The 18,840-nt window shown below is 43.9% G+C and overlaps 3 protein-coding genes across 5 annotated transcripts in view; 2 read left to right on the top strand and 1 right to left on the bottom strand.

The window, feature by feature from the left end:
* Window positions 1–1,674: 1,674 nt before the first annotated feature.
* Window positions 1,675–7,820, top strand: msl2a (MSL complex subunit 2a). The gene is made up of 3 exons (XM_080783306.1): window positions 1,675–2,720; window positions 3,611–5,019; window positions 5,830–7,820. The coding sequence occupies exons 1-3, from the start codon at window positions 2,579–2,581 to the stop codon at window positions 6,130–6,132; spliced, it is 1,854 nt and encodes a 617-aa protein (XP_080639432.1). The 5' UTR covers window positions 1,675–2,578; the 3' UTR covers window positions 6,133–7,820.
* A 1,646-nt stretch (window positions 7,821–9,466) lies between these two features.
* LOC308329654 (tumor necrosis factor ligand superfamily member 10-like) lies at window positions 9,467–14,158 on the bottom strand. Of its 3 annotated transcripts, none has more exons than XM_080784109.1 (6): window positions 13,985–14,158; window positions 13,359–13,508; window positions 13,178–13,223; window positions 11,987–12,103; window positions 10,839–11,071; window positions 9,467–10,481 (listed from the first exon to the last, which is right to left on the bottom strand). In XM_080784109.1, the coding sequence occupies exons 1-6, from the start codon at window positions 14,096–14,098 to the stop codon at window positions 10,272–10,274; spliced, it is 870 nt and encodes a 289-aa protein (XP_080640235.1). In that variant the 5' UTR covers window positions 14,099–14,158; the 3' UTR covers window positions 9,467–10,271. The 3 variants fall into 3 exon arrangements, with proteins under 3 accessions (XP_080640235.1, XP_080640236.1, XP_080640237.1); XM_080784110.1 differs by having other exon boundaries at window positions 13,359–13,502; XM_080784111.1 differs by lacking the exon at window positions 13,359–13,508.
* Window positions 14,159–16,140: 1,982 nt separating this feature from the next.
* The window catches only part of ppp2r3a (protein phosphatase 2, regulatory subunit B'', alpha), a 129,959-nt gene continuing 127,259 nt past the window's right edge, over window positions 16,141–18,840 (top strand). The window contains exon 1 of the mRNA XM_080784029.1: window positions 16,141–16,163. The gene's annotated coding sequence lies outside the window, so the exon portion shown is untranslated. The remainder of the gene's footprint in view (window positions 16,164–18,840) is intronic.

Genomic DNA, 18,840 nt, shown 5'->3' with positions numbered 1-18,840 from the left:
AGTCAATCTGATAACAAACCAATGATTTTTTCCCACACTTGTTGCCTTATTTTTATTGGTCTGCATTAAAGGACTAATTTTAAGCATATACAAAATCAACGAATCAAATTATATAGGCTGCACAACCTATCATGACAGTTTGTGAGCTTGTAGATCAGCTTTTGGTGAATGTTCCCCCAGAATAGGTGGTGGTGCAAGTGTTTAAGAAGAATTATTATATTATATTATTTATTTTTTTTGTAAAAGTGAAAACTACATAATTTTACCATTACTCATTTCACCCACTATTGAACCCATGCCATGACCCACGGTTCACCAGTCCGGTCCTTGTCTGGGCAACAACCCCCTTCCCCAAATGTAGCTGGGGAAGGTAGGGAGCTATGGCCAAATATCATGATGCTATAATATCATTATGCTTACAATATTAAGAATTCTGTTACATTTATTATGACGATGGCATTGACGTTTTAAGATAAGAGTAGTGGTAAAATGTAGACTATATTTTTGGGGTAGTTATTCATTCAGTCTCTCCACTATTGAGAGTATTTTCTCTCTTTAATTAATTACAGCAGCAGTATTTCTTTTAGAAGCTAAATCCTTGTATCAGTAAATCTGCAATAGATTAGTAAGGATACTGAGATATACAGAAGGGGTGCAGTCAGTGGCGGGAGTGTTCCTTTAACGACAGTGGGTGCCCACCTTAGAGTATAGCCTATATATTTTAAGGTGCCCACCCGCCCCGCAATTTATTATTATTGGCTTGTTATTTTGCCAGTGGGTGCTTCGGCTCCTGCGCACCCACGGAGTTGACGCTGTTGGGTGCAGTAATGCAACAAGTAAGGATACCAACTGCGTGTGAGTGGGGGAGTGTTGGCTGATGAATGAATATCAACATCCTAATACATCCTAGGGGGTCAAATTATGACAGGCAATTCCTGCTGTCCCCCAGTCAAAAAACACTTTGTTTGAAATAGACACTCATGCTTTCCAAGGTGTGATTTGGGCTGGGATGAGTAGGACTAAGGCCCTATACGTCCTCTCTGGGGGGGGGGGGGGTACTACCTGTGAGTGGGGAGTGTTGGCTGATGAGTGAATATCAACATCCTAAATACATCCTGATACTGGGGGGTCAAATTATGACAGGCAATTCCTGCTGTCAAAATATGACCCCCCGGTCAAAAAACACTTTGTTTGAAATACGCATGCTTTCCAAGGTGTGATTTGGGGTCCTAAGGATGAATACAAAATGAATATCAACATCTTAAAACCAAAATGTTGGTTTGAGCTCAGGGGGGTAACTACCTGTCAGTGGGGAGTGTTGGCTGGGAGGAGGAGTAGGACTAAGGCCCTGATACTGGGGGGTCAAATTATGACAGTACTGGGGGGTCAAATTATGACAGGCAATTCCTGCTGTCAAAATATGACCCCCCAGTCAAAAAACACTCATGCTTTCCTAGGTGTGATTTGGGCTGGGAGGAGGAGTAGGACTATGGCCCTATACTCCTCTCTGGGGGGGGGGTACTACCTGTGAGTGGGGAGTGTTGGCTATCCTGATACTGGGGGGTCAATCAATCAAAGCTTGTCGAACTCTGCAGCACTTACGGTAACCAGGGGTAACCGACCCGGGTCTCTCGCGTGATGATGACGGCTATCGCGAGAGACCGATGAGGAAAAGTGAAAAATCAAATGATTGATGCCTTTGTAAATCGGCTAGCTCGATATGTATCGGCAAACGTTCACGGACTATTGTAGTGTCAAACAGACGTATCAAAAACATACTATTTTAGACCACAGGTTACATTTCAACCCGAGGTGCACGAGGTAGATCTGCATACGGTACTGGACTGGAGTTCTACTACTACTACGGGTGGAATATCTGCTTTGCTAATTATGCTAGCAATGCTAACGTTAGCTAGCGTAGCTTTGTTTACATCAAGTGCGCGCCTGGGATCTTGTAACTAGCGATATTTTCCTCTCACAGCGGGAGCTTTGGGGGTTTGTTCAGCCATCAATGAGGATACGGATTTGGATGTTGGATGGAATAACTTGGCCAATACACCAACTATCTGTGCTGCGCAGCGTTTGCTTGATTTATTTTTCTTTCTTTTTTTATGCTAAAGCTAGGTAGCTAGCACAGCTTTTCACCATGGATCGTTTGATCTAACGTTACGGTAACGGCAGATACGTGACTGTGTAGGGGTAACGTATCCACAGAGGGGCTAACATCAACCTGAACTGTGATCGGATATAACTGCGCTGGGAGAGAGTCGTGATCATCAGCCCCGGCGATGCTAACGCTAGCTGGCTACATGCCGAGCTAACGGTTTGCGCTTTTTGTGACACCGTACACCACCATGTTCGCTTTTGTTTATTATTTATTGGACAGTCTTCGCTGACGCGGCCGTTCGGTGTCGTCTCTTTGTGCTCTGTGGGAACGGGGCTGTTTTGTTGCCACGCCGCCTGGCGAGTGTCGCCGACTGTCCATCCACCCTGGGACCCGAGTGCCTCGGTGGTCCCAGTGAGTGGCTGGGTGGCTTGCTTTTTCCCGGGCCGAGGAGGCGACGACGGGAGCATCGATATGAACCCTGTCAATGCCACCGCTCTGTACGTGTCCGCCAGCCGGGCGGTCCTGCAGTGTGATCCGCGACAGCCCCACTCCTTCACAGAGATGTACAAACTGCTGCCCTTCTTCCGTCAGTCCCTCGCATGCCTGGTCTGCGGTAAGCATCACGCATTAGTGTTGTTGTTGTTGTTTTACAGTTTTTATCCTGCTGATTGAATGATGTGAAATTGTGAATTCATACCGGTGAGCGGTGACTGCGTTATCACAGGGACAAACTAACGGAACATTACGTTTTGTCAGAACCAAAACTGTACCGCTCATCCAAAGAGGACTCTCACTTGGCCAGGGGAGTGAGAGGAGGTATTAGCTTTATAAACTAAAGGCAGGGCTACTCTATTACACCTACACTGTAAAGTGTAGTGTTTAACCCTTGAGACTCTGTGTACACATTTGATTTAACCAATGGATCCATAACTTGATTACATGTGTATACTACTCTGTAGATTTGCAAATGAATGAATGAACGAACACTGCTGAATTTACTGTGTGTAGTGAGTGAGTGATGACAGAAAGTGTCTCACAATGATCTGTGTGCTGCGCAGCAGGTTTTCACTGTTGTGGTCTCCTTGACAACTGAGGCTGAGCCCTGGTAGCAGCTGGCTGCTTCCTCACTATGCAAGAAGCGGGCACCCCCGCTCAGTCCTGACAGTGTACAGATGACTGCACTGTTGTCTGCCACAGAGACCATGTGTATCCTATTCATGGCTGAATTCACTTAGCTCAGCAAGAATCTCAGCAGGATTATAGACGGGGCAGAGCTCATATCACACTTGACATTATAGATACATGTGTCTTCATAACAAATTGTATTTGCTGGCATGAAGTGATCAAGGGATCGCAGGGATTATATACACAAGAAACTTGAAACCAGTCTGGTCTGGTCTCAGTCTGATAAAATGGAACTGGTGGTAATTTATACTGTAGCAAATTCGCTGATGTTGAGAGGCGGATTAACAGACCCTTTACCTCACAATTTTTTTGTCCCAGGTAAACTGCTCCAGGACCCCATCGCCCCCACAGACTCGTCATGCCAGCATTACGTTTGCTTGAGCTGCAAAGGTCAGAAGATGACAATGAAGCCGGGATGCAGCTGGTGCAAGGACTATACCTGCTTTGCGGAGAACAAACAGCTCTCTGTGTTAGTCCAATGTTACAGGCAACTGTGCTTGTACATCACTCATTCCCCACTGTTACAGCTAATCAGCAGCCAGGTGGGAGGGTCTCCAGAGGTCATGGACCTCCTAGAGGAGGTCCTAACGTCGAGCAATGACATGGAATTGGAGGTGGAGGTGGAGGCGCAGGAGCCAAACACGGTGCTAGAGGAGCCCAGCTACTTGGCTTTGGCATCCCTCACACCCATGGAGGCGCCACCTGTCCCTGCTGAACCCTCAGCCAATCCCCAGAGTTCTTCCTCTAACCCTGCCTGTTTCAATGGACCCCGTGACTGCAATGGACTGGAGGAGCTGGGTCCTTCCTCCCCAGAGCTGGAGGTATGTGAGCTGGTGGAGGAGCAACCACAGGGTGGCCTCACTGTGTCCGCAGCTGGCTGCGGTGGACTGGAACTGAGTCTGGCCTCCAGGCCTTTATCATCTACACAGGCCACTGTGTGCTCACTCAGGGACGGGCAGTCGGGTAGCAGGGACCTGGAGGAGGGGGAGGTGCTGCTCCTCAGTGTGGAGGAGGTGTTACAGACTTTGGATCCTCTCCAAGCCAGTAGAGACACTCTTCACACGCAGCCAGACAGGACACTCTCGCACTCGCACATACCCTCGGACAGAGCACACACACACATGTACATACAGCTGGACACGGCACACAACTACACGCAGATTCAGACGGACAGGACTCACATAGGCTGCAGCCACGGTGCTCACACGCTCACCTCCACAGACCCCCCTCCTCTTCCTAAGCCCCCGCCACTCCGCCTCAACCGAAAGCGTTCGCGCTCGGAGGGTGACAGAGAAATCGTGAAGCCCATTCCCATCACCTCCATCCTGCAGGGCACCATCTCACACCCACACACTCCAACCCCATCTCACACGCAGCAGCCTGTGCTCCACTCCTCGACTGTATCTGCGCATGCTTACTCCTCCCTATCCAACGGTGCGTCACTCAAGCCCAGTCGCCCAACACCCAACCACAGTAAGGGTGCCAAGAAGCACGGCGACCAAGCTCCAAAGAAGCCAAACGCCAAGGTCCGCAGCGGAGCGCCCAAATCCAAGGACCGCAGCAAAGACCCGCGGATGCTGTCGGGCTGTTTGGTGCCGCCAACCCCAGCCAAACCCCCATATAAGAAGGCTGTGGAAAAGAAAGGCTGCAAGTGTGGCAGGGCTACGCAGAATCCCTCTGTACTGACTTGTCGGGGACAACGATGCCCCTGCTACTCTAACCGCAAGGTGAGTTCTAAGACCTTAAATGCATCATTCACATGGAACATTATAGGGAAAGTGGAATAATGGATATCATATTTCTTTGCAACAGTTATGATTATTAAATAAATAGGAGAGCTATTTGTTAACCAAGATAGAACTTACCAACAACTAATATTGCACACAGTACCTTGTTTAGGTTTTGTATTGTCAATGCTGAGTGGAGACTTTTGAGAGTATTTTTTATTTTATTTTTTCCCTATTTCATCATAGAATATGAAAACTCCTACTTTCTACAAGGCATGGTCAGTCTTGCCAAAACAAATGGAAAATAGCTCATAACCCAAAAGTCATAGAACTTCATTGATCTCCAAGCAATCTGTTAAAACAAGTCCCAGAGTCAGTGTAATGCAACATTGTAATGAACCTGGGCATTGTGTTTTGTCTTGAACCAACTTTATGAAGTGACAGCGAATGTTTCCAACCTGGCCTCGTCAACCTGCCAAAGTTATTGTATGTGCAGCTGTACGCCCTCTATGCTATGCTATGCTAGAGTCTGTTAATTAAATAGTGTTTTTATTCCATTTTCCACCAAAAACCCTATTGAATTTACATTTACACTGCACCAAAAAGTCAATATTCCCTGTCTTCTTTGCCAATATATCACTGTTATACTGTCTATGCTATTTACTGTTCGTGCACTGCTAATGCCGTTTCTGCTGGTCAAATTGTACCGTGGATCAGTATCAATTCAAAATGGGAGCAGATCGATGCTAAGCTTTGCGTAATATGCCCCCTGACTTTGGATCTAATTAGTCAATTTTGCACTTTTCTCAGGCATGCTTGGACTGTATCTGCCGTGGCTGCCAGAACTCTTACATGGCCAACGGCGAGAAGAAGCTGGAGGCCTTCGCTGTGCCAGAGAAGGCACTGGAGCAAACGCGGCTCACTCTGGGCATCAACCTTACCAGCATCACCGCTGCCGCAGCTCTCCGCAACCCGGCGACCACCAGCATCCACGGCAACACCCTCCTCAATGTCGCTACGGCAACGGGAACCCCCGTGACCACAGCCTTTCTGTCCCCTAGCCCCCCACGAGAGTCCAACTACGAGGACAGCCTGGAGCTGCTCATTGGCTGAACGAGACTCGGGACTTCCTGATTTCCTTGTTGGACGGAGGATACAGACGGCTTGGTGCTGAATGAATATGACAACTGAGCAGCGTGTTGGTCAAAATGACACGTACCTCTCCCATAGATGGGGAGGTAAGGCAGCTATGGGTCTGTCCTGTCCTGTTCTTTTGTAATATTCTTTGTTCTGTGTCAGATAAAGCAGAACACAGCAGAGCAAGAAAAGCATCGGCGTGCCAAAGCCTCATGCATCATCCTGGGTGCCAGTCTGTTGGTAGTTGCTAACAAATGAAACGCAGAGATCTGGTTCCCAGGTGCTTACTATATGGTTCACAGACCACAGGCGTAAGAGGCAATAGGAAAATTCCACACCAGGTTTTGTGTTTATTAGTGTGTGCACAATTGGATGGATGTGTTTCTTTTATAAGTATGTATGTATGACTGTATGTATGTAAGTGTGGATTGGTAAAGTGTGTAGTGTGAATGAAAACCATTTCTGGTTTATCATATCTGATGGTAAACTTATTGCATTGTCTGTGATCAAAGTATTACTCCACGTCTGGCAGGCATTGATATTCAAGAAGAATCTCATTAAAGTCTGAGTTATACTTGGTCACGCACTGAAAATATCTGAGCAACTAAGTAGTATAAATCAGGCTTAATCCTGTATGTGTTCAGACTCCTGTTGTGATTGAATGTCATTGGTAATCTACAGAGACCTACCTTCGATTCTCCTCTCACTCACTCATCCCAAGTACTGTCTATTAAGTTAACTAATTTGTCTTAATGAACTTGACTAATGCAAGTGCTGTACAAGGCAAGCCAGAGGGAGATAATGTCAGAGCCCTTGGCTGGCTCCGAGGTTTCTCTGTGTGCGTGTGTGGATCGCTGAGATTTACTGTAATGTCAGCAGGTCGGGGGTGGAGGTGATATATAAGCACTTACTCTGATTGATTGGTCAAATTACAACTGGGACCTTCCTTGGTTACCATAGCAATAGCAGCACCATGAGCTGAACCCATAAGGAGCCTTTCACCCCTCTCTTACAGAGACACATAGTTGTTTACAGTATTGCCATGTGTAGAATAATTGTCTTTTTAAGACATTATTACAGTTTGCTACTGGTATTGAATGTGAGAGTATGCATGTGTGCATCAATAAACCGAAGCCATAGGTTGCCACTGTCGAGACAAAACAATATCCTCTGCGTTTCCCGTTTTCCTAATTGTAGTTTCCCAGCAGATCAGAGACCCAACTCAGAGACTTTCTGTTTTAATACTGACTTGAGTTGGCACCATGTTTTGTTAACGTCTGTGTTGTTTTGGTTAAGGCACCTTGAAACACCTTACCCTCATTTAACTCAGAGGGGGTGTATTGTCTGTGTTTGTGTTTTGTTTACTGTCTCAAACTATATCTGTATATGCGTCTGTGAGTCCTGAGATGGGGGGGACTCAAACTGACCAAACAAACACGTGATTGGTTCTCCATTCATAGACCAGGAAGTAGCGGGTTGATTTTTATTTGTGAATATGATCCGTCTGCCTTTGTGTCTGTGCGTTTCAGTATGTCTTTCTTTTGGGCATTACTTGAACCCTAACTATTTGTTTTTGTTTTAATTATTTTTTATTATTTTATATGTAAGAAACTCCTGTTAACAGGAGGGACTGTTCTTGTTCAAACATTCACTGCCACATTATGGAAACAATACAACAGGATTAAATGATAGTTTTTTACTTTTTCAGTTCTGTCTTTTTTTGTGGCGGGGGTGTCTGGTTCCTGGTGACTGCCTGGTTGACCGAGTTATCAAGTTTCATGTCATTATGTAAAGTGGATGCTTTAAGATAAGTATATGGGACGTATACTGTAGAATAGATCATACAGTACATGGGTAACTGGCAGCATGTGGGCCACATGTGGCCCGCAGGTTAATATCCCAATATTGATTTTATTTTTATATATATATATTTATTTTTATATATTTATTTCAACTGTTGCAATTCCAAACATGACACGCTTTTATTTACTTTTTAGTACTTTAACTATTAGTAGCTGAATGACTAGTGATAGTATTATGAACTATATTTTTGTCAGGTGAAACCTGACTAATGAACGCTCGTGAAATGTAAGCGACCTAGTTTTTATGTCCGTTGTATTTCGTTTATAAAGAATGAAAGGTATTTGAAAATACATGATACTTTTCAGGATTTCAATTAAAAAAAGAAATTCAGGATTTCTATTCAAATAGCAAAATAGCTGTTCTACAAGCTCAAAACGCTTCGCAGTGGGATGCGTTTTGAGCTTGCTGAGTTTGTAGATCTCTTGAATTGCCAATGTATACATCGATAAAGTGGTTAAAATGATTGTGATGCTGTATTAACTACTTTTTGAGTAGCCAACGCTAAAATCTAAAATGAGACAAATGCGAGTTTGCATGACTAATATCCCCCAAAAGATGACGGCTGACCGATTTCCAACTTATTATCCCAATGGCCAAATCAAAATGTGGAGGCCTACTAGTGGTTCTCAAACCTTTTCATGTTAAGGACCACATTCAGTTCCGACGTGGAACCCAGTTTGAAAATATTTTGTGACAAGCTTCTAGATCCGCTATTTTCAGCTATTTATGACTAGGTAACATCGTATACATTGATAAAGTGGTTAAAATGATTACTGATGCTGTAACTACTTTTATGGTTGTTCTTGGGGGGCAAGGACCCCTGGGGGTCCACAGACCCCACTTTGAGAACCAACACAGTAGTCTTAACATTGGTCACTGAGCAGCTCGAACTCAAGCAGTTCAGGGTTAAATGCCTGATTCCGCAATTACAATTTCCGCAATTCCGCAATTTCCATTTCCGCAATTTACGCAATTAACATTTCTGCAATTATCATTTCCGCAATTTCGCAATTACCATTTCCGCAATTTCACAATTTCCGCAATTTTGATTTGAACCAGCTTTGTTTTCCTAATCAGAACAAAGAGGTAGGAGTGCACACCAATAGTGGGGAGGTGCTGACCACGGGAGACAAAACTTGTAAAGGAAAGGTCGCACAGCTCGTAGTCACGATGCAAAAAACGATGCAAAAATGTATTGAAAGACTAAAACCATATGCCTTCTTCAGGGTTTTCCTAATCAACCAAACCAACTTAGCCTAGATTAATTCCAGTAGGCTCTACACATGCAAGTCTGGAAAGGATCTTGAACAAATTGAGAAAATCAGGAAAAATATTACATGCTGATGAATAAGCCTATCCATATTAGTATAGGTATCCACTAGTATACAGTGAGAAAAAAGACCCCCAAAAGGCCTAAATAGATCAATAAGGAACAGTGGGAAGAAACTTTAATGCAGAAATATTTGTAATGCTGCTCACAGTAAAATATACAAAATAAAAAGCTTAAGATGCAGTCTACACAGGCAACATGTTCCAAAAACACTCTTTCTGGCAGCATCACAGTCTTTACTTCTCCCTGTGAGGCTCATGACAGCATGACATCTACAAAAAGTGCATTCAAAACAAATTACAAAGTAATAATATTCTAAACATGAACTTATAAAGTTCAATTCACATTTTGTCTGGAAACACTGACAGGAAAAAATTAAGTCCCATTCTCTGGCAGTTTGGGATACAAAGATTTGACAAAAAGAGGACTACAAGTGTCCCAACACCACAATTAGTTCTCAGCGGCAGCAGCTTGTTTGCAGACTGTTCACACCTACTGCAAGGCATTACTCAATACACGAGTCACACACCAATGCATAGCATCAGTCTGATAACCATAATGCTTCTTTACTTCCATTTCCCAGCAATAAGCAACACTTGATATCACAATAACAGTCTTGACATCCTATGAGACATTAGGATGTGCCGACCATTGACCAGTTCATTCTAACTGGAACAATCCCACCAAGCCGTCCAGCTGTACTGTACTAGCAGCTTAGGTCTGCCACCTTATTTATGTCCCATGGCCCTGTAGAAAATTATCCACACTTCATGGTCCATACTTTCATTCCAGCCACACCAAGACTTCACAGCGCAACCCAATGGGTTGAATATGCTGTCATCCACTGAAGTCAGGATCCATCTCTCACACAGTCCATTTCCAGTCAGGCATCGTTCTCAGACACCTCACCCCAAGGTTTAGTCTAGCCCACCAGGAAAGCCCCAAAGTAGCTGGCCCTCCCATCCATCTCCATGGTGCTGGCATTGCTGACAGTGATGAAGAGGCGATCTGCAGGCTGCAGGCGAGCTGTGCCAGCTTGGTGCAGGGAGAAAAGGCCCGGTTCCTGACCCCGGGGCCAACAGGCACTCCGGGACGACTTCATCAGCAAGATGGGCACTGGATAGGAACTCATCTGTGGGTCACAGTTCAAAACTTAATCATCAGAGGTATTTAAAAAATAAAACGTTTTATTACTTTCTGACAGTTCTGTTACATTAAAAATTAACTGGAACATATAGGCTACTGGAAGATCTGTTGTGTTGTACCAGCATGTTTGCTGATATTGTTTCAATATTGCTCTTATTTTTACACATACACAATTATATTTGCAGATAGCGGCTGCCTTTAGATCTTTGCCTTGCAAGAGACAACAATCTGAAATAGTACGCAGATACATTCAGTCAATTTGATGGCCACCAGAGGGAGACATTCCCCAGGCTGGCCCAGCAGAATGTGCTGAAAACGTCCAAATGCCCAGCAGAAGCCTCACCTTTTTGTAAATATACTGAACAAGCTGCGCTCCCTCTTCCTCCCCCGTTTCCCCCTCCGTCTCCTCCATGGAGGGGAGTCTGAAGTAAGTTTGGGCATAGATGTAGTAGAGGCCTGCTCGGGGCACCAGCAGCTCCCCGCCCCTCAGCTCCATGTTCTGTAGGAAGGACAGACCCCGCTGGCCCTCCCACGCAGCGATACGCTCCCCCAGATACCCCCTGCTGCTCCATGAACCTGTTCTCACACACACATGCACACGCACACGCGCACACACACACACACACACACACACACACACACACACAGACACACACACACACACACACACAAACACAGACAGGCAATCAGCTAATTTCAAGACTCCCTAAAAGTTATTTTCTTTGATTCATAGAATTTCTTTGATCTTTTGAACATTTCTGAAATTCCGTAGAAAAATGTTATAACTTTATTGAGCTCTGTCTGCTCAGAGTCAGACTCAACACTGTGCCATTCACACTACCAGCGTGCTCTGTTATTCAAATTAGATACAAATGTCAGGGAGGTTCCACTCACAAAATATTTTTTACAGATGCGATCACAGGCCAACACTGCCCAGCAGTTGTGCAACCAGGGCCTTCAAAGATTAAACTGCTCATGGGAGGGGAAAAAGGGGGAAATATCAGTCTTTCTGGACTGCTTTTATGTTCACTGACATCATCAGAAGTTTAAACAGCACCACCCTCATCACAAGAACGGGATGGGGAGCAGCCGGGGCGGGGGAGGGGGGTGTGGGAGCATCCGGGGAGTTAGTGAAGTAAGAAGAGATGCACATCTGTTTTCTTCTGCAGGTCTCAGCAGTCAGATCGGATCGGATTGACATTGACAAATGTGTGCTACAGGAACCTGCAGGGCTTCAACATGCATTCCTCCGGTCTGACCTGCTCTAGGCGTGGGGGAAGTTCACCTGCCTTTGCAGCCTTTACTAACACATAACCTGCACTTTGACATCAGCCAAACCTTGTTTGGTGAAAACCCTGAGTGTTAATTGAACACAGAGTTACAATTGAATTATGATTAACAATGAGGATTTCACTGTAGCCTATAAGGACACTGGCTGGACCTTTAAAACCTGGTTAATCTCTGAATAGTATTCCATGTGATCCTCCTCACCTTCAGTGGTTGGAGGTTCTCTGGTTGAAGCGACGCCTGTCACATGGGCCGCAACTTTAGGAAGAGGGACTCCTCGGACCCCTGGGGTCAGAATGGGCAGCCCTCCGGTCAGTTTACCTGTTATTGATGAACGATGAGAGACATTCTGTATAGAAAATACATTTTAGGTGTACAGTACAGTACAGCAAAGACAGTAGGCTACAGTAAGTCAGTCTTTCCCAAACACTGGGTCGGTTTTGAGAATCAATGGTATAAGTGATACTGTAGCCACAATTTGTAACACTAGTTTCTTACAATGGTTGAATCTAGAGTTCCAACACCAGCCGCTGACAGCCCATTCATCCAAACAGAAATGTCAGATCTTCTTGTATTAAACAACTGTAAACTCACCAACATACAGAAAGCTTGAATAGCCTACGGAAAGTTTGAATTATCCTCTTTCAATCAAAGTGTTTGTTTCATAAAAATCCACCGTAGACTTTTTTCATTAAAAATGTGTTAATACAAGCAGATCAGACTTTTCTGTTTGGATGAATGGGCTCTCTAGATCAGGGGTTTTCAACTGATTATGAACCAGGGACCACCACGCTGACTAAGAATCAAACTGGGGACCACTGTTGAGTTGAGTGAGGGGATATAAAAATGTATATCAAATTTGTTAATTTGAGGTGAATTAAATCAAGCCCTTAACAGTCAGTAATTTAATATATGCTTGTCGTCCGGAGCTATTCCTTTCCCATGGTCGCCCTTACTCTGTTCTCTTAACCTTCCATATTAAACTCATAGATGGCAGACACATGCGATTGCATGATTATATGAGCACATTTGACATTTCCTAATAGACTCAACCAGTCAATCCGGTTCACTTTCCCTTGAAATTCAAACTCCCTTTCTGTGGAAGTTCTTGACATCCGACTTCCCAGTAAATGACATTGATGTCATCATACATCACCAGGTCACTTAATGAACTAGTTCGTTTCCCAACTAGTGGTGATACAAAAACATACTAAATGCATGGCCAGGGACCACATGCAATACCTTCACGGACCACCAGTGGTCCACTCCACGGACCACCAGTTGAAAACCTCTGCTCTAGATTCAACCCATTATTAAAAATCGAATGTTGCAAATGTTGTATATAACTAACTGGCTGTGTGGGACAGTGGGATTAATGCAAGGTAAACGTCTTACTTCTCATAGTTGTTGACATCTCCTTCTGGAACCGCTCAGCCATGATCTGTGGTTAAAAAGAAGAAAGAAGAAAAAAGAAAGAGCAGGGAATAGAAGTGAAGTAAGCTGTAACCCAGTAGCAATGTTGATGTACACTGGCATTCCTATCTAGACTAATCTGACTATCTGACTAATAATATACCTTCTCTATGCGGTACTGGAGCTGTTGTGTCACTTGCCAGCAGGGGTCGCTCTTTTTCTCCTCTTCTGGTGTCTCTGTGAGACCCTCCGCTGAGCGCAGATTGGCTTTCATCAAACATGACACACTACTCCTGGAGAAAGTCTCCTGCATCTGGCAAGGTAAAAGTCACACAAAAAAGGAGCACTGAGGAAAATAGAACTACCGGTATATTAGATTTAAGTAATCCAACAACACTACATAGCCTACGACTTTAAAGTGTTGTTTTACCGGAGTGTCAGGCAGTGGAGTTTCTTGTATTAGGTTATTAGGCAGAAGAAGAAATGGCCTAATAATCTCCCGAGTTTAAATAAGTACCACAATTTCCTGCTATTGTTTTCGGTTGTCGACTTTTCTATCTTTCCCCTATCTTCCATTGTTCAGCTTCATAATGGCCGAACATTTTGGACTCCTAAAATGTATTATCAATGTTTGGATTCCTGATCAAGGCTATTTCTTAGGCTACTAATTTAGAAATGTTGTATTCTTAACTCGGACGTCCATACACACCGAATGCATTTGCCATTTCAACTGGCAAGGTTTCCACTGGTTTACAAAACCTCTGCAGTGAGCCTTGTGTCATTTCTTACCGTGTTTAGAACGTTGTTGAAGTACATAAAACTGACGGCAACCGCGATGGTCTGAATAAGAATAGCTGCCAGTGTCACGAGTCCCAGACACGGGAGTGAGATAGAAACAGCCATTATGAATAAATAACTATGACGATCAATCCGAAAACTGGCAAACAGAAGTAGGTATAGTTCCCTTCCAGACCCAGCACGCAGGACAAGTCAGCTCAAGATCTGTGCTGCACTTCTGCATGAAACGAGGACTCAGGGTTGGGAGAAAAAAAAGTTTTGTAGGTAGGTGGAGCAGAGACACAAGCATGGTCTACCCTCCTAAACGGCCTCAAGATGTCACTGTTAGAGGACATTAATAAAGAACAGGCTCTACAGGGCAGGCAACATAGTCTTACACAGTTACACTTAAATATAGTACCAGTAAGATGCCCTGAGGGGTGGGGGTGAGAAGCGAAGTTGCATACACCATGCTTGCATCCGCCTGGGTGACCGCAGACTGCTGGGCGAGCGCTGGCGCTTTGGCATGGGCGTCAGATCAACCTATGGAATTAATTCTGTACTGGCCATATATGGTACGTGTCTTGAGTGTACAGGTTTTGATGATCAACATATGGAATGTCAGAAGAGGTCAGCACCATATATGGAGATCTAAGGGTGGCAGCGGGGGCAGTGTCTTGATTGAGTGTGCAGGGTTTGATGATGGCCCAGGTAAGGCCGGGCCTTAATTTTCGGGCCTGTTGAGAACTCTACTAATTACTTTGGGGTGGACCCGTCAGTTTGAATGGACAGGTATCAATCAAAAGGAAGACATCTCAGAGGAAGGACGGGTGGGGACAGGATCAACATATGGAATGTCAGAACAGGTCAGCTCCAGAGTTGCTGGCATCTAGCTGATGATTCAGTCTACTCCATGTATGGCTATCCAGGGTTTGATGAGGTCAGTGTCGTGATCTTCATATATGGAGACGACCATAATGGCATGACATGTCATGAGGCGTGATATCACGAAGTATGATCATATATATGGAGGCATGACACGACACACTGATGGGAAATGCAGTCATTTCCCATAGTAAACGTAACAGTCGCAACTCACAATCAACACATAAGAGCAAGTTGCAGAAAAGAGCCATTTTGTTTGTCTCTTTCCTGGTATTGTTGGACGATCTTCTAAGCCATCACTTACTGTAGCTATACATTTGCCCACATTACACATGAGGTAAGGTAGTAGCCTACTTGTCATGGGAAAGTCATTAAATCTGAAAAGTGGAGGTACATGGCCGTTCCTGCCAGTGTCTATCTGCCAGATATTAGCTAGGAAATATACTGTAAGCTTTCCGATGGACGATCTCTTCAAAATAAGAGTACCCTCTAGAGTAAACTGAATCCATTGAATAAAAATCGGTGTTCAGAGAGACCTCCTCTACAACACCACACTCCACTAAGCAGGAGAGGTATAAAATAAACAGACCAGACCATCTAGTGTGGTCAGAGGTAAAAACAGTGCCATTTCTTACTTCAAGTAGGGTTAAATGTTAAAAATGTCTTTAAACTAATTAAAGTAGGCCAATACTTTCTGTATTTAACTAGGTTAAAATCTCTCTTTGTATGACAAAAGCTAATTATGATTTAGACAATATTTCTAAATTGTTCAAATTAAATAGATAGATACATTAAACAATAAGAATGTAATAAAATAAAAACGTAGGCCGATATTATTTACAACTTGCCTACATCATGGATATACAGTATAATGTATGTATTGCATTGTTAAATAGATGAGATTAACTATAAAATGCCCATTTAATGGGGATCAATAGCCAATTTAAATCGGTAACAACCTTTCATGGCACATATACAGTAAGTACTCTAGTACGCTATTTAAATGCATTTATTTAAACTAAATGTATGACTTTAAAAAAACATTAAAACATTCATTATGAGGTCTTATTCTGAAGACCATAGCTCGTAACGAGAAAGTAAACAGGAAGTGTTATATTTGCTGGTTTGATGGGGCCCTGGTTCCTGTACTTTCATTCTATCACCTCTCTCCTCCCTTCTATTGTAGGAATGAGGAAATGAGGGCACAGCCACTGGAGTCAGAGCTGCATGATGTTAATGACCTGGGCCATGGCCAACAAATATAACCATAACCTGTATGACGGTATGTTCGCACACAATCTATGCTGTGAGTATACACATATTTATCCTACACATGCATGCACACCAGCTCCTACAAACACTAGCCTGTGTGTGGGTGTGCACGCAGGTGCGTGCGCGTGCACAGTGCACACACACACACACACACACACACACACACACACACACACACACACACACACACACACACACACACACACACTGCCACTTGAATTAAGGTGACTTGATTCATTGACATAAATAGGGCCTATCAGCTCAAAATACCAAAAAAAAAAATACCATTTCCATTTCCCCCCCCTCTATTTCTCATTCCATTTGTCTTATATGTAATGCCAGCGCCGCTAATCCAAAGCCCCCTTAAGTACATTTTTAAACTATTTTCAGCAACGGGATAATAGTTCTTTTTTGCTGGGTAGATCTTCTTGACCCGGTCGTTTTGAAAGTAGCTCTCAAGTCAAAAAAGTGTGGGCACCCCTGCACTACACACACACAATTCAATTTCAATTCAAAGGGCTTTATTGGCATGAGAAAACATACGTTTACATTGCCAAAGCAGAAAGAACAATACAACAATACAGCAATACAAACAAAACAAAATTCTATGTACCAAGGTCACTCAATGCAGGTATAGTGCAGGAATAAACACAATGATTAGTCTTTAGGGTGGTTGTGTTCCATTTTATATCCTTCTCCTATCACAGCAACTCACAAATCTTGCTGCTGTGTTTGCACATTGTTGTACTTCGCCCAGCAGATATGGGAGTTTTTTGTCATTGGTCATGTTTTCAAAATCTCTGTGTGTGGTTGTAATCTGTGGGAAGTATGTGTCTCTGATGTCTTGGTACAATGGACAGATGGTTAGGAAGTGTAGCTCGGTTTCCACTTCATTTTGTGTGCAGTGGGTGCATAGTCTGTCTTCTCTCGGGATACAGGTCTGCCTATGACGGCCTTTCTCGATTGCGAGACTGTGCTCACTGAGTCTGTACCTAGTTAAGATCTTTCTTTGTTTTGGGTCGGTCACGGTGCTCAGGTATTCTGCCACTGTATATTCTCTGTTTAGGGCCAGATAGCATTCTAGTTTACTCTGCTTTTGTGTTGCTTCTTTCCAATGTGTCAGATAGTTTTCCTTTTGCTGTTTTATAATTTGGTTTAGTCCAATGGGTTTTCTATCTCGGGCTCTGTTTGTGTTTGTGCCCGGAGTTCCAGGGCCAGATGGCTGAGGGGGCATCTCTCTAGAGTTTCACTGTGTGTGAGTGCCTTGTTGTGGAGTGCATCTAGGTCACTTTCTTTTAGGTGGTTGTAGAACTTAAGTGCTCTCTTTTTTATTTTGATTATGAGTGGGTATCGTCCTAATTCTGCCCTGCATGCATTATTTGGTGTTTTTCGCTGGGTACGGAGAATGGATTTGCAGAGTTCTGTGTGTAGGGTCTCGGTTTGGTGTTTATCCCATTTTTCAAGATCATGGTTTGCTAATGGTCCCCAGATCTCGCAACCATAGAGGGAAATTGGTTCTATCACAGAGTCCAGTATTTTAAGCCAGGTTTTAATTGGGATGTCTATTTTTATGTTTCTTTTGATGGCATAGAATGCCCTTCTTGCCTTGTCTACACTAGGCTACAGTACATACACACATCCATCACATCCTCTCGCAGCAGGTTCACACAGTCTTCATAAGAATAGGGGCAGGTGTGCCAAAATGAGCTACAGAGTGTGTTGCGCACAATGGAGCACAACACACACTGTATAAATCATATTAACACACATAGAACACAAGTATTAGGGCTGATTGCTCAACTGATTGAAATGAGTATGTGAAAGAAGCTTCCTGTGTTCCCTTAAGTGAGTCAGAATTCTCATGCTTGTCAGAGAGGAGGAGGGGAAAAGGTTAATGATACCTGAGGACTGTGCGCCCTTGGGCGAGGAAGATGACACCCTGAGAGACATCCTCTTCTCCAGTCCCATGGCTGACACATGTGTGTGGTTGTGTGTGTGTGTGTGTGTGTGTGTGTGTGTGTGTGTGTGGTTGTGTGTGTGTGTGTGTGTGTGTGTGTGTGTGTGTGTGTGTGTGTGTGTGTGTGTGTGTGTGTGTGTGTGTGTGTGTGTGTGTGTGTGGGGGGTTGTGTGTGTGTGTGTGTGTGTGTGTGTGTGTGTGTGTGTGTGTGTGTGTGTGTGTGTGTGTGGGGTTGTGTGTGTGTGTGTGTGTGTGTGTGTGAGAAACAGAAAGAAATAACGACAGCAAATTCCAGCACCTGAAGCCACAATCACTTTGAGCTGTTTTGTCATCTTAAGCTCTCTCTTCAGTCTTCACACAGACGTCTTTTCTTTTTTTCTTCTACCTTGTCGGTCCCCAGGGCGAGGAAGGTCCACTCAGCTGGTGATCTTTGACTTGAGTCAAAAGTCAACAGCTCCAGGCCCAACAGACCCTGACTTGCTCTGATCCGCCAACGTTCCTGACCTTAATTGTCTCTGTGTCGTAGCAATTTATTTTACGGCAACGGTTTCATTACCAACATTATTTGAACATCTTAACTAGCACAGGAAATAAGTGATCAGTACTGCACTTCTCAACAGTATACATTAAGTTAGTGTTACACTTTTGCATCAAACACATTTACACACTTACAACATCATTTAAGTTCAATTCAACTATTTATTTGTGAAAAAATAAATGAGTGATTTGGCTGGACGATAACCTATTTAGATAA

Source organism: Protomyctophum bolini (genome assembly GCF_963924005.1).
Source record: "Protomyctophum bolini genome assembly, chromosome: 15".
NCBI lineage: Eukaryota > Metazoa > Chordata > Actinopteri > Myctophiformes > Myctophidae > Protomyctophum > Protomyctophum bolini.
This window is presented reverse-complemented; position numbering and strand designations above follow the sequence as displayed.